The following is a 14,048-nucleotide window of genomic DNA, read 5'->3' as shown; positions in this document are numbered from 1 at the left end:
AATAAATGACTAAATAGTTATCACGTCGAGTTTATTCTGGGGACAGAAACACTCAGCCCATGATCCAAACTTTTTATAAAACTTTATTAGATAAATATCTGCACAGAAATATGAAAAAACAAACCATGTTTTAGATGAGTTTGAAGCTTTTTATAGGCACAGAATCAACCTCGTAATCAAACACTGCTTAAAGCTACAAAGTGTGCAGAGAGCAGAACTAAACATGTTCAGCTGCTTTAATGCAAAGTAAGAAGTGATTTCAACCCAGAAATGTTGTTAAGGTTTATGTAAACAGCTCAGCCCAGCCGTAGACTGTTTAAAATACAGATGCAGCCTCTGTGACATCATTCATTGCTTTCTGCAGAGGTGTTGTGAAGTCTAACGTCAGTGGGAAACATATTGGTTTGTTTTTCTTTATCCAGTATATCACTAATTCACAACAAACGTTATCTCAAGACACAACAGAAATACAGATACCATACTGTTTACGTCATTTACATCTGTCGTAAGTCAACTCTCACTGTTTCCATTCAGCTCATCTTAAACTCTGAGAGAGTTTAGTGCGATCAGGATAGGAGCTCACAGCGCAGCTCTGCCCAGCACAGTGGAGAAAGCAGCAGCTCATCTCAGGCAGGTGCAAAAACTTGATCGAGCTGATCAGAGCTGCAGAACTTGGTGGGTCTTACATGAGCTTGAATATCATTAGCACAATTTGTTGAGTACTGAGACAGAGCAGATTGCAGGGGCAAATACTGGTGCAAATAGCAGCCACAATCCAATCTAAGTGAATACCCTTGTCAGTCTAATCTTTGCAGCATATTAAAAACTTTTTGTTCCAACCAACTTTAAAGCACAAGTGCTGGTCTAAACTGCACCCTTAATTATGGAAATGTATGTAAAAGTTTTAGGCTTAAAGTCACGGTCAATAATCCATAAAACCTTACCCCTGTAAGTGTCAAGTAAAGAAATTGACTCAGATTAAGGCCTTGTCCACATGTAGCTGGGTGTTTTCAAAAATGAATATCTCCCTCCCATTTGTTTTTAAAAGTACTTCAGTCCACATGCAGCAGGTAAATATACCCATAAGTGCGGTTTGAAGCATGCCACAAAACCCATATTTGGCAGTGTTTTCCAGACAATGTGCCAGCCAATCAGAATGAGCCCCCGTCATTCAGCTAAGAACCGAAAAACTTTGTTTACTGGCGTCCACATGAAACCATGAAACCAGAGTTTTGTAAAATCTTAACTTTGACTGGAGTTTTCAGAAAACATTATATTTTTGTGACATAAAGCTGCAGTTTCGTGTGGTTGACGGGCGTAAATGTATAAAGATATATGCGGTAGAGATAGACCGATAATTTTTTCCGGGCAAATCCTGATACCAATTTTTTTGTAGTCAAGGAGACTGATAACCGATATTTGAAGCTGATATTAATCAGTCAAAGTGCAAATATTGGTGTCAAAATTTTGAACAATACAAACTCCCACACAAAACTTTATATAAACACCTTTAAGCATGAGTTTATTAAAGAGCTCCCAGGCTTAGCAGCATGTTTTATAAAGTTAAATGAAAACTTAAAAAAAAAAAATAGCTTCTGTTTTCAACAGTAAATAAAGTTTTCCAAAATTTCAAAGTAACTGCAATAACTGTAATAACTGCACTGCTGATTGGCTCTTTCCCAAGCCATGGCTCTGCTTGTACCAATTAGATGGTACTGTGGGTGGGACAGTGCTGGGGACTGAGTAGTGACTGCAGACAGCGGAGCAGCTACATCAGAGCTGCAACAACACAGTTTTAAATTTGTGTCTTATTGGCCGTCTGACTGGAAAAAAGGCTCATGCCAATATACCTCAAAATGTCAATTACCAGCCCTAAATAATTGGCCTGGCCGATAAATGGTCTATCCCTAATATGCGGTTTCCCAAACATCCTATGTGTGGACATGGCCTAACACCTTTAACTTGTTAAACTGCTGTAGAGTTGCATTTTAACAGGAGTTAATATGGGGATTCTTTGGCCTCTAGTGGACTCTAGAAGAACTGCAGTTTGCTGTATGTCCACATTGGCTTTTTTAACTAAACAGAGGTCACAATGTGACCACAACCTGAGGCTTTTTAAGCCAGTGATGTTTTGATGCTAGTAGTTATCTAACAGTAGTGGCTGTAGAGAAAAAAAAGTAGTTCAATGCATTTTACACATACTTTATGTCACCCTGGCACAAGCCAGCCTCCCCAAGATCCAGAGGTTTGAATATAAGCCTGTAAAGACTCTTAAATTAAACGCATGGCTTAAAAGAGGGAGGAGACATTTTCAAAACATTTCACCCTTTTTGTTTCTACTCTGTAATTTCTTCTGGCACTGAGCAGAATCTGCAGTTCACCACTGATCTGAGCTGAACTCTTAAAAAAGAAACCTCAACACTATTTTTGATTGCACAGAACAAGATTTAAATCCCTCTTAATCAGTTATAAAGTCAGTCAAACTCTTTATTCTGGATGTAAAGTGTATGGTTTGATCAGGCACATGGCATTAAAAAGTAAAAAATGTAAAGTAAACCAGACACCACAACCCAACACCCCACGGCTCTGAGGCTAATGACAACACACACACATATCGTTTATATATAATATAGTGGTATAAATCCTTTTCTCTGTACATGTGGTTATATTTTAAATGTTTTCACACCACTCTCATGGTTATGATGCTGTAGTTTAGATGGGGCACCCAATGTCTCCCAGGGCCTCTCGAGCACCCTTCAAGGTCTCTCTCTTCACACACTTCCAGTATCCAGAGAAGCCGTTCTGAGGCTGCACCTGAGGATGAGAGAAGAAAATCTTTGATCAACATTTTTACCTGTAGTACAAATGTCTGATAAAACTCTGAAATCCAGCCCCTAACGCACATTTCCTGAGTGTTCAGTGTTTTAACCTGTTGTGCAGTCTGAAACTCAGAGCATGTGTTCCCAGTGACAAGTTACAGTCATAGAAAAAGGTGTTGTTGTTCGTGAACTACACTAACCTTCAGGCCTCGCAGCACTCTGTCTTTCATCACACCAATAAACTCCTTATGGCTCAGGCAGTTGTCTCCGTCCATGTCAAAGAGTTTGAACACGGTGTCCAAAACGTTCTCAGACAGATCGTGGCCTGTGGCGATCCTCACCGCTCGCTTGAACTGAGCTGCAGCCAGAGGGAGGAAAATAAAAGTCACATACTGTTTACAGTGCCAAGACATAATCTGTCAAATAAACTGAGAGTTTATTATTTACCCATGCCGACAGGACGGTGGGATTCAGTCACCATTTTCATCATGAAGGCAAAATCCTCCAGATTGTTGGTGAAGAGACAGAAAGCCTTAAACTCATCAAATGTGATACTCTGCAACAACAAAACATAAAAACATACATTTCAACTTTCTAACAGGATGCTTTGATCGCTTTGTTTCTCTGTGCATTCTGCTCAAAGTTTGTGCACCTGTCCAGCGGGGATCTTCTTCCTCATGTTCTCCCAGTACACCTCGTTGTCTTCTTCGTTGGTGTAGTGCAGCAGCCACTCTGCAAAGTCCTCCCTCCTCATGGTGTCCATGCCTTTGGAGAACTGCAGGAACTCCATCTCCTGGACTTCAGCCTGCAGGTCCTCCATGAACCTGGCTCACAAGAGACATTTATTAGATCAGCATGATCACAACAACACTGGTCCAAAACAAATTACAGCTTCAAAGAATTTATGTTTTACATACAAAGTGATTTCTATCTGCAGTCTCACTCATGACCAGCAGACGGCAAATCACCGGCTGTTTAAAGCTGGCTTTCTGTGTTTTAAGATTAACTTTTGACAACTAAACTGTCAAAATAAAACAAATACTTTAAAGCTTTTCATTACAACACGATGAGATATTTCTGACTTGAAATGAGACAAAAGTACTTGAAAAGTTTGAATTTTTGTAGTGTCCTTTAGTCAACATTTTCATCTTTTCTGTAAAGTTTAAAGTCTTCTTTTTACACTGCGTGGTGTTTTTTTTTTGTAAATGATGCCCCCCTTTGTAGAGAAAGAGCTGAAAACAGTTTGTGTTGTGACTGACCACCACCACCACAGACACTGTTTGGTTTGACTTGAAGACATCCTTAAAGCTCATGTGAGAAGTTTTTAGCACACACTGTGACTGAAATGAATACTAATGTGTCTCTTTGAGAGCTTAAAATGTTAGCAAGACCCTCAGTGATGAGAATGGTTCTTCTGCAGTTATTCCATAAAAATGAGATGATATATACTGCACAGAAAAAGAGGCATTTTTAACGTTTCCAAATACAGTTATATTTATGTTAAACTGTAAGAAGAAAATAAGAATCATGTACAGGACAAGATCAGCAAAGAGAAAAGATGCACTGCAATGTGACAAAAGGGGAAATTCTTATGTTTCTGATGTGCTAAGATTAGCATCCTGAAGCTAACTACAAAACCACATCAACTTAAACTCCAAAGTACCCAGCTTTAACTGATGATTAAAGCTTTTTAGAAAGTCTGTGTGAAGAGGGAGATTTTCGTCACCTTGCCCATACACTGTGAATCCACAGATGTAAATATCAGTGTCCCAGTGTGTGATTTTATGACATCACACTGTTTCAAAAGGTCACACACTTTTATGCTTTTTTTAGTGAAAAGGGAATGTTACAGGGCGTGAACGTCTTGCCTTAAACCACCAGTTGCAAACTCCAGCCTTTCATTAAATACAGTCTCTCCTAAACTCTGAAGATGAAGACGCTGAGGCTAAAATGCTGACCATCTGTTTAAACCTAACTGCAAATTTGTGAGTACGTGTTATTTTATTTCTTTTATTTCTTATATCATAGACACAAGTTGTGGCGATCAAAAGGAAAACTGAATTAACCATTACATGATTTTCTGCAGTTTTTAAACTGTTGATGACAAAGAAAATCTTAGATTTGAACATTTCACTGAACCTCTGTAATTAAAATACACTCAGGGCCATTAACCATATAACCACCACGAGGCACGCAGAGACCAACTAATTTTGCACTTATGGCGCCTTGGGGAGCACTACACGCCTCTTTAGGGCACCCATTAGTGCACTACATCACCCTCTTTCCACTGGAAGGGCACCCTGGTGGGTCCTTAATCATGATCATCGAAGAGGACACTTCAGCTGCTGGTTTTTGATTTTTAAACAAGACCTTACCAGAGAGGAGCAGGTGTTACAGTCAAATACCTAATTATGTAAGACAAACGTGGATTTACAACTTTAAATGTATTCTCATTCTAATTTTTTCAAAGGTGTTTTTTGATTATATTAGGAGTAATGTAGGTTACAGTTTTTCTTCATTTGTTTGGCTCATTTCTTGAAACAGAAATTACATTCTCAAAATAACATGGACAAACCTCCAAAATACTCGGCAATTGTTCACAACATAATTGAATTTCTCATCAATTTTATCAAACTGCAAATGCTTTTGAATACATCTCATTGATCTAAACTGATGGTTCATTCTCCATCTCATAACATGAACACCATATATAATAGTCTTGGAACATTTGATAAATTGGTAAATCAAAAGTCAGGTGAAATGAGAACTCAAAAGAGGAGTTTTACACATCTCAGAGGTCCAGATGACAGGTTCTGTCTATGATTGTGAAAATACGCTGTGATGTGAATAAGAATCTGTGGTCAGACAGATGGCAGTGTGTGATTGGTCAGGAGAGGGAGGGTGGGGACAGTGACCAGTGAAAAAGCGTTAGTTGTGAAACTCCTGCTTTATTGACAGGACTGAAGGCTACATATGATTTTCCGTGTTTTTTGTTTACGTGTTTATATTACAGTATTTGGGGATTTATACTAGTGCTGTCAGGCGATTAAAAAAGTTAATCTAATTAATTACAGGATTTGTAATTAATTAATCTAATTAATTGCATTTTAATCTCATATCTGCTTAAGGTCCCAAAATAAAGAATTTGAATTCCAGGACATTAAAATTACATTAAAAGACATTGAAAAAAACATTTAAAAATAAGGTGGGAATATATACAATACATTTTTAGGTACCCTGAGGCATAAGGAACACATGAAAAAAGTGTTATGGTTCTATCTTTACAAAATCTACACACTCCTGCACCTAAGATGAGCTGATTTGATTTTTAGGACGGTTTTTGCTTCTGTCACATTTTTACTCAGTGTTGACTCAATTTTCACTGCAATATGAACTTCTATACTTCTATGAGGTCAGGAGAACCAGGGCTAAAGGCTAAAAACTGTGAGAAACTATGTACAAAACACTTTTTTCAAGTCTTGGATCAAAGAAAAGTGAAGTATTTTCAGTTTAACATGCTCTAACCACACAAACTGTTGCTCATTGGTGCAGAGCAGCCCCAAGCTGAAACATGACACCAGGAAGGATTCAGGGCTTGTTCAATGCAGTAAAGAGTGTAGAATTATCTGTTTTTTACAGAATTGAGCTAGAGCAAACGGTTGATTTTCTGCAGATTTTCAAAAAGGACGTGTGAATAAATGTGATGTGGATGGCAGTCACAAATCACTCTTGCTTCCCTCCCTCCGGTTTAAACCATGTTGCTGACTTCACGTGTGATACATTCAGGGACCATCGGAAATTTGAAAATCTGACGAGAACACCTCTTTTTCCAAGTAGGACACACGGGCCGTTTTCGAATTCACATACTATACTAGCAGTGCCTACTGATTCAACCAAAATGGAGTATGCAGTATGCAGTATGCAGTATGCAGTATGCACTATGCGAACAAATGTCAGAGTTGTAGTATGAGAAAAACACCCGGATGATGTACTGAATCGCGAAAAATCCACAGTATGCATTGGACCAGTCTGCTTCGCCTACTGTTACCCACAATGCAATGCGCCTGGTCCCATATCAGAAGTGAAAATGGCAAAGAGCAGAGCAACAACAACCGGAGTAGCAGAGGAATAAAAAAATAAGAGCCATTTCTTTTTTATCTTTAAATCCTCATCATCTCCACCACTGAAAGTTAATATAAAATGCTCTCTCTGGAAATATATTTGCAGATAAGTTACTCGTGGTTTGTTTATTTTGTACATTTTCAATTAAGTTTTTTTTGGAAAAAAAGTCAGCCGTAGCCAACTTCCGTTTCTTTGAACTGAAAACCAGCGTAGCATACTACAAAAATTAACCCAACTGAACAGTCATACTACATACTGCTTATGGAAGTAGTATGTAGTAGGCAGTGCCTACTACATACTACTTTCATAAGCAGTATGTAGTAGGCGAATTCGAAAACAGCCACAGTTTGTAAATGCCAGACATTTAAAAATAAGTGCGTCTTTGAACGCCCCGCGGGTTTGAGATCCAGATTAATCTGCGTTAATTTTTATAACGCGTTAATCTGCGGTGTAATTAATTAATCTAATTAACGCGTTAAAAGGACAGCCCTAATTTATACATTTTCTTTTTACCCTGATGTATGGAAGTTACTTCATGTGTATGAATAACAAAGGTTACAATTTCCTTAGCAGTATGAGTCCAATGTGAGATGTCAAACCTTGGAGGCTGCTCTTACCATAAATCTTTTTTTTCCCTTTTTTTTAACCCAGTTTTATACATAATTGATATAACTGTATTCTGTGAGCTAGAATAAAAAAGAGTACAGTAACCTTTGTCAGTGAAGGACCGGGCTAAGACTGAGAGGTGGACAAAAGGGATATTTAAATGATCCTCTACCATAGTGACAAAACATCTAAAAGTTTTGACTTGCAGTGCTCACACAAAGCCAAAGGGACGATGCGTTTTGGAGACAGAAATTTGTTTTTGACACTTAATTGAACTGTTTTGGTAGAGATATGAGCTTTCCACAGGTGATCTATGGTGTTATGCCGATCAATCCAGGTTATTTTGAGCTAAAGCACTAAGAGTGTTGAGGATGTCCAGTCTGTTTCAAAAAATGAGCCAAAGCAATTGAGAAGGATCTTTGCATTTTTGGTGGCACTCACTTTTTGTATGGGAAAGGGATTAAGCTTTGAAGTATGAGTGAGAAGTTTTGAGAGAGATATGAGCTTTTGCAGGTGAGCTATGGTGTTGTGCTGAACTGTAAGACTGTTTTACCAAATGATCGTGGGGTTTTAAGAATGTAATTTCTGTTTCAAAAAATGAGCCAACCCAATGGCGAAAAACTGTAAATACATTTTTAAATCTTCGTTCATATTTCTGACCTTTATTAGTTTGTTATGATGGCTCTTAAAACATCTTGGGTGCTTTCACTCACCTGTGGAACTCCTTATACTGCAGTTTATTTTCTCCTCTCTTCCCAAAGAAGTAGGCCTGCAGTGTTGTGTCCACGCAGTGTTTTTCATCTGCTGGAACCTGAACACATCCAGGAAATACACAAATAAGAAATCTGTCCTGAAAATTAAACGGGTAAAATTTTGCACCTTGTGAACATATTTTTGCTCACCTCTGTGCCATCCTTTGGAGTCCGTCTTTTACCAATGATGTTTTTCAGCTGCAGAAGTGAAAAGCATTATTTTAAAACTAAAGTTAACAATCTTAAAATGAATAGCAAATAAATCCTCTTCAAGAGTTTTTTAAGACGTTATCTGAAAATTTTGCTCTCTTAACTGTAATCCCACTTATAAGAAATTAAAGGCGCTGTCTAAAATGTAAAAAGAAACATGATGTGATGACTTGTGAACCCCCCTTTTTAAACTGATTTCACAGTTTCACCATTGATGTTCTCATGATAATTAAATAATGTTTTTAAACCATAAAAACCACCAAATTCTGTTTCCATTTACACTTTTCACCACATCACTCCTTTCTTATAAATGGGATTAGATTTAGATTACAGATGTCAGAACTAAAGGTGAGCATTTTACCGATCAGATCGGAGATACAGTCTTCATCTATGTCAATAATAAACAAACACCTGAGCAGACCAGAGCCCATGCACTCTTGTTTTGAGGCATGTGCACCAAGTTACAGCATTTAAACACAAGGTGCATCGTAGCGTGCCAACATGCAGTCTACCAGCCTAAGGCCTGATCTCAGCACACAGAGGATTTCTCCTGTCATCACTCAGGCAGAGTCCGGCTGAAAGGTCACATGACTCTAAATAAGTGGACTACACTGGGGGGCTGAGTCAGGCTGCAGAGATGCAAACACATGACAGATGGAAAACAGACTACAGCAGCTAACAGTGCAGCTCCACCTCACCTTCAAAACCGTCGTACTTACCACCATGGCAGCTTCACAGCTTCAGGCAGCGTTAAAGGTGGGATTGTTTTCAAATTCAAACACACATTCACATTTGTACAGTACAGAAACATGTTTCTCAAGATTACATCAAAACTAAACATTCAATACCACTCTTATACTCAAGAAATCTTACCAATAAAAACTCAAATACATCAAACATCTTACCTTCAGGAATTCCTTTTTGTCCACGTGCTCGTTGCCGTCAACATCAAGCATTTTGAAAGCAATATGAAATCCTGTTCGTGGCTCTGCAACAACAATGCACTGTTAGCTATCTGTAATATATCCATATACTACAGAAAATATCATGATTAATGCAAGAATTAAATTTCTCAACCTTAAAGGTAGGGTCTGCAGGAATTTGTGTTACTTTTTGCTAAACACAACCTTCAAACTGGGCTCCTCCTCCTTGGCTCAGTGCCAGCTGCAGCACACACCCACTACCTCCTACCAAAGCTACATGCACACACTCACTAGCCCAGCAACCATCTGCAGTATCGGGTTTCTACATGGTAGAGACGTGAGAGCCGTGCACCTGGCTTTGCATGTTAGCACAAGCTAATCACAGGTATTTGACACATACCTGGTTAGCAGAAGCCAACTCACCTCGCTCTTCGCCCAGAGCTGCTCTTAAAGTGCCTAAAAGTGAATAAGCCAAGCTTCACCCTCGTTAAAGAAAAAGCTTTATCTGTTTGACGTTTCAATTCACTCAGGATAGCTTATTCCACTTGCTAATCGACACGCAAAGTCACTTGCACACTGAGCGCGCTGTGATTGGCTGATGTAGCCATGTCTACTCTTTGCCCAGAAACGTCCTGAAACAATTAAAACATCAACATACAGGAAGAGGAGAGGGTTAAGGCAGACACAGACACTGACACACATCTACAGAGGCCCACAGGAGATGATTAAGCAGGATTACTTCTGTAAAAGATGACACTTATATATTTTTGGGAAAATCCTGCAGACTCTACCCAAGTGTAGGGAAACAGGCAGGTGTACAAAGGAACTGAGAGAAGCACAAAACAAGGTTTGTAAATTGCACTTACTGGTCAGGATAGTCAGCAGGAAGAGATACTCTGTGTAGGATATCAGACCTGGAATATAAAGTAAGCATGAAGCAAGTCAACCAATCACGTGTCTGTATATGTATATGTTGTGTGTAGACTGTTAGCAATACTAGGAAGGCATCAGACTCACCGTTATCTCCCAGGTTCCTGAACAGATCATTACCCGGCCAAGCTTTAGAGGCTGCTTTCAACATCTGGTTAACTTCCTGCAGAAACACACAGGACAACATTAACATACTGTACATGACAGTTTAACCAGCTTTGATACACAGATGATGTTGTAAACAAACCTTTTCTGTTAAAATCCTCTTCTGCAGCTTTCCTACATGAGTGGAAACAAACACAGATTTGTTGCTTCGTTTATCATTTCAACATTCTACATTTAAATGTTGAGGAGTTTGTTGCTGTCTGTGCAAGAAATAAACACATATTGCATTTAAAAAAATTGTCACATGTAGATCTGCGCTTGGATGCTTTGCCAGACGGACTGATTCAACACTGCACTGTTGGCAGATGAAGGCAATGAGAGAAGTGCATCTTACGGTCCACATTCTCCAGCATGACGGAATACAGGAAGTCTCTGGGGGTCATGTAGGGCTCCCCCTCGTACACCACTGAGGCAAACTGGTTGAAACGGACCTTCCTGGCAGACATCTGAGGTGCCGGAGCTTCCTTTAACAATACAAGTCAAAAACCCATCAGGCCTGAACCATGGTAACACATATTACTGTTGACTCAACAGGAGAAGAAAAATTTAAATATGAAACAACTAAACCATAAAAAAATCAATAAAAAAAAAAACTCACCATAGATGTTAATGTTTACTACTATATTAAAATAAACAAATATTACCTGCCACTTTTTGGTCAAATGCAAAAAAACAATACATAAAATTTGAAAAAATAATAAATGGAAAAAAAACCAACAACAAAATAAATAGATAAACAATAACTTGACACTGACATGATCAGCCATTAAACGACCCACTCTTTATTCACTTTGACATCGGCAAATGAGAAAACTAAATGAGTCGACCATTTAGTCAAGCATTTGGAGAGTCTTTGTAGTTTCAACATGTAATAACGTTAAAGTTTGGCTTGTATTGATAATCCTAATTCTCTATATTTAAGTCAGTTTGTAAACTGGTGGTAACGAGAAGTATGATGACAGCGCTCTGAATATAATCAACATTTATCACGGAGGTGGAGTATCTGCAGGTAACAAGTGCGCTGGTCACTTACCTGCCTAAATACCTTCATAATCTCAGAAACTCAGAGTTTCCAATGAATTTAACACGACAAAAATAAACCTAATAATTACGCAAAAGGTCAAATAAATAAACTATCTCGTTTCGACCCAATGTAAAGTAAAAACAAACAAATCCCAGCTCCTGTGACATAGGAGCGAACATAGTTAATCTCTGCTTGGAGTGTCAGTTAGTGACCGCTGGGGAGCGCAATTTGTTAATATAAACTTCAGCCTCAGTTTTCATGTCCTTCATTTCTACGTATGTGTCCGCTTAAGTTAAGTGTAGAAACATTAAACATTACTTTCATACGGGCAGACATAAGGGACACTTTAAAGCGATGTACTCGAGTTTTTATTGGGTGTGTACTCACTTTTTCCTGCTCGGCATAGACAGCAAAGGGCAGAGTCCTGTTGTTAGCATGATATTTATAATAATAGAAAGCTCCAGCTCCGACCAAAGAGCCCACAACACCCGGTCCGACAGCCCGGCGCAGAGCTAAAGTCCTCAGAGATTGAGGACCCCTCAGAGCAGTCCTCAAAGCTGTAGCGACCCTTCCCCACCTGGACATTTTGACAAGCTTTAGGACTGGATAAGTAAGAAAGTTCCTCAGCTTCCTTAGCTGCGCACTGCATCTGCGCAGAGCCGCACCCAGAGATACCAGACGTGGTTACGTGACGCACTAGATGCCAAGCGTACAGTGTACACTGTACAGCATGGTATGCTCTAAAACAGTGTATGGATATACTGTACAAGGACCAGCAACACATGTGAAAGGAAAACCCACGCAGTAAAAAAAAAAAAAGAAAAAAAAAAGAAAGAAATAGAAAGATAATAATGGAAAAATGGTGCAATCAAAACAAAAACATAAAAACAAAGCTGCATTTTTTTTTCATTTTTGAAAAAATAAAATTCACTGTTACAGAACGTTTTTGTATTCCTTCTTAAAACAGTTTTTAAAAAGGACACCTGAAGAGTATAAAAGACTTGTGCTAACAAAATGAATAAAAAAAAATACAATAAAATCAAACAGAAGTTGGTTATGTTTTTTGTGTTTATATTTCTTTATCTAAATCGCAAAAATTAAAGACAGTAGTGCATAATTAAGGTATGAAGTTATGAAGACCTGTTCAGGTTAGTTCTTTGAGTGACGGTGTATTAATTATTATACTATTGAATATAGAGATGGTGGTTTGAGCATGGATTCAGTACATAAAGATTAAAAAAAGAAGTTACGACTTTGATTAGTGATGTACTATGTGATTTTTGTTTTTTGATGTCTCATATCTAAGTTTGATTTACATTTTATTTTAGTAACACCCCCCTTTAGATATTTAATCTCTTTACTTGCTTCATTTACTTACTTTTTCCCCTTTCTCAACCTCATTGTGTAATCTTATACATTCAAATGTCCCTTGTGGATGAGTTTGGCAACATCTCTTTTCCAACAGGGCACCAACTTCTTGTAAGATTCGGTATTTATATAATGTACAAGCTTAGTACAACATTAGAAAAGTGTTTCCCATTCTGAGTGGGATATTGAAGGAAATGGCTTCATTTCATCTTTATCTGGAACTGGCAGTAAAAGTAGTCTCCACACTTCAGGAAAGCTTCACATACCATAGAAGTTATGTGATAGCCTGGTAAAATGTTTTAAATCACAGCAGTTCACCTGAAGAATCATTAGATTCTTCTCAGCTTGTGAAAGGTGATTGACATAAAATTACTCGCTATAACACAGGGAATTGGCAGCATCAACCTGCACAGGAGGAAAAAGACAACAGCAACATCAACAACAACTGAACAGACATAAGGAGACAGCACCACACTTCATATTTCCATCGACAGACTCTTGCAGAAGTTACTAAGTTAGATGAGCAAAATCATGGTCAAAATGGATGCTCTTAAAACACACAGGAGGTTGTGCAGAACCACCTTTAGACATACACTATACATGGGGCTGGACTTAAATACAAAACTTCAATTGTAAGAACATTGGTATTTTCTATTACCATTTATACATTATTTGATGATCAACCAATCAGTGTATCTGCTATTTCACGATGGTGGATTATATGACTTTAATAAGCGTCCAGTTTTGAATTCAGATACATTGAAAAAGCAGGACTCAAAGTTTTAAAGAGTGTATCATAGTTAAGATGTTGGATGTGCTCATTAGTTTAAGCCAAGAAGAAGCTCTATGTGTTAAAAAAAGAAGCCCAAGTTAAAGTGTTAAAAACTGTAGTTTCTCAGGTGTCCACTAGAGGCTGCAAAAGCTGAGAACACTGACAGTTTTTTTTTTTTTTTTTTTTTTTTTTTTTTTTATCAGAATTTAATGGGTTTACAGCCTGGTTAAAAATCAGTTTTGATATGTATGTATATTTTTTCATTCCTAACAAGAGAGATTTGTTGTGCAGTTCATCAAAAGATGAACTGCACATTAATTTGAATTTTTATCTTTTATTTTATTTTATTTATTTTTT

General features: G+C 38.0%; 1 protein-coding gene across 1 annotated transcript; it reads right to left on the bottom strand.

The window, feature by feature from the left end:
- Positions 1–76: 76 nt before the first annotated feature.
- micu2 (mitochondrial calcium uptake 2) lies at positions 77–12,201 on the bottom strand. Its single transcript, XM_074671974.1, has 12 exons — positions 11,939–12,201; positions 10,862–10,991; positions 10,610–10,641; positions 10,450–10,525; positions 10,299–10,346; positions 9,415–9,497; positions 8,450–8,497; positions 8,261–8,358; positions 3,472–3,643; positions 3,267–3,375; positions 3,020–3,177; positions 77–2,814 (listed from the first exon to the last, which is right to left on the bottom strand). Exons 1-12 carry the CDS (start codon positions 12,134–12,136, stop codon positions 2,713–2,715), a joined length of 1,254 nt encoding a protein of 417 aa, XP_074528075.1. The 5' UTR covers positions 12,137–12,201; the 3' UTR covers positions 77–2,712.
- Positions 12,202–14,048: the final 1,847 nt, after the last annotated feature.

Source organism: Halichoeres trimaculatus, unplaced genomic scaffold, assembly GCF_033239565.1.
Source record: "Halichoeres trimaculatus isolate MK-OKI-2021-1 unplaced genomic scaffold, fHalTri1.1 fHalTri1_scaffold_6, whole genome shotgun sequence".
Classification (NCBI taxonomy): domain Eukaryota; kingdom Metazoa; phylum Chordata; class Actinopteri; order Labriformes; family Labridae; genus Halichoeres; species Halichoeres trimaculatus.
The sequence above is the reverse complement of the archived record's forward strand: the minus strand, read 5'-3'. Positions and strand labels throughout refer to the sequence as shown.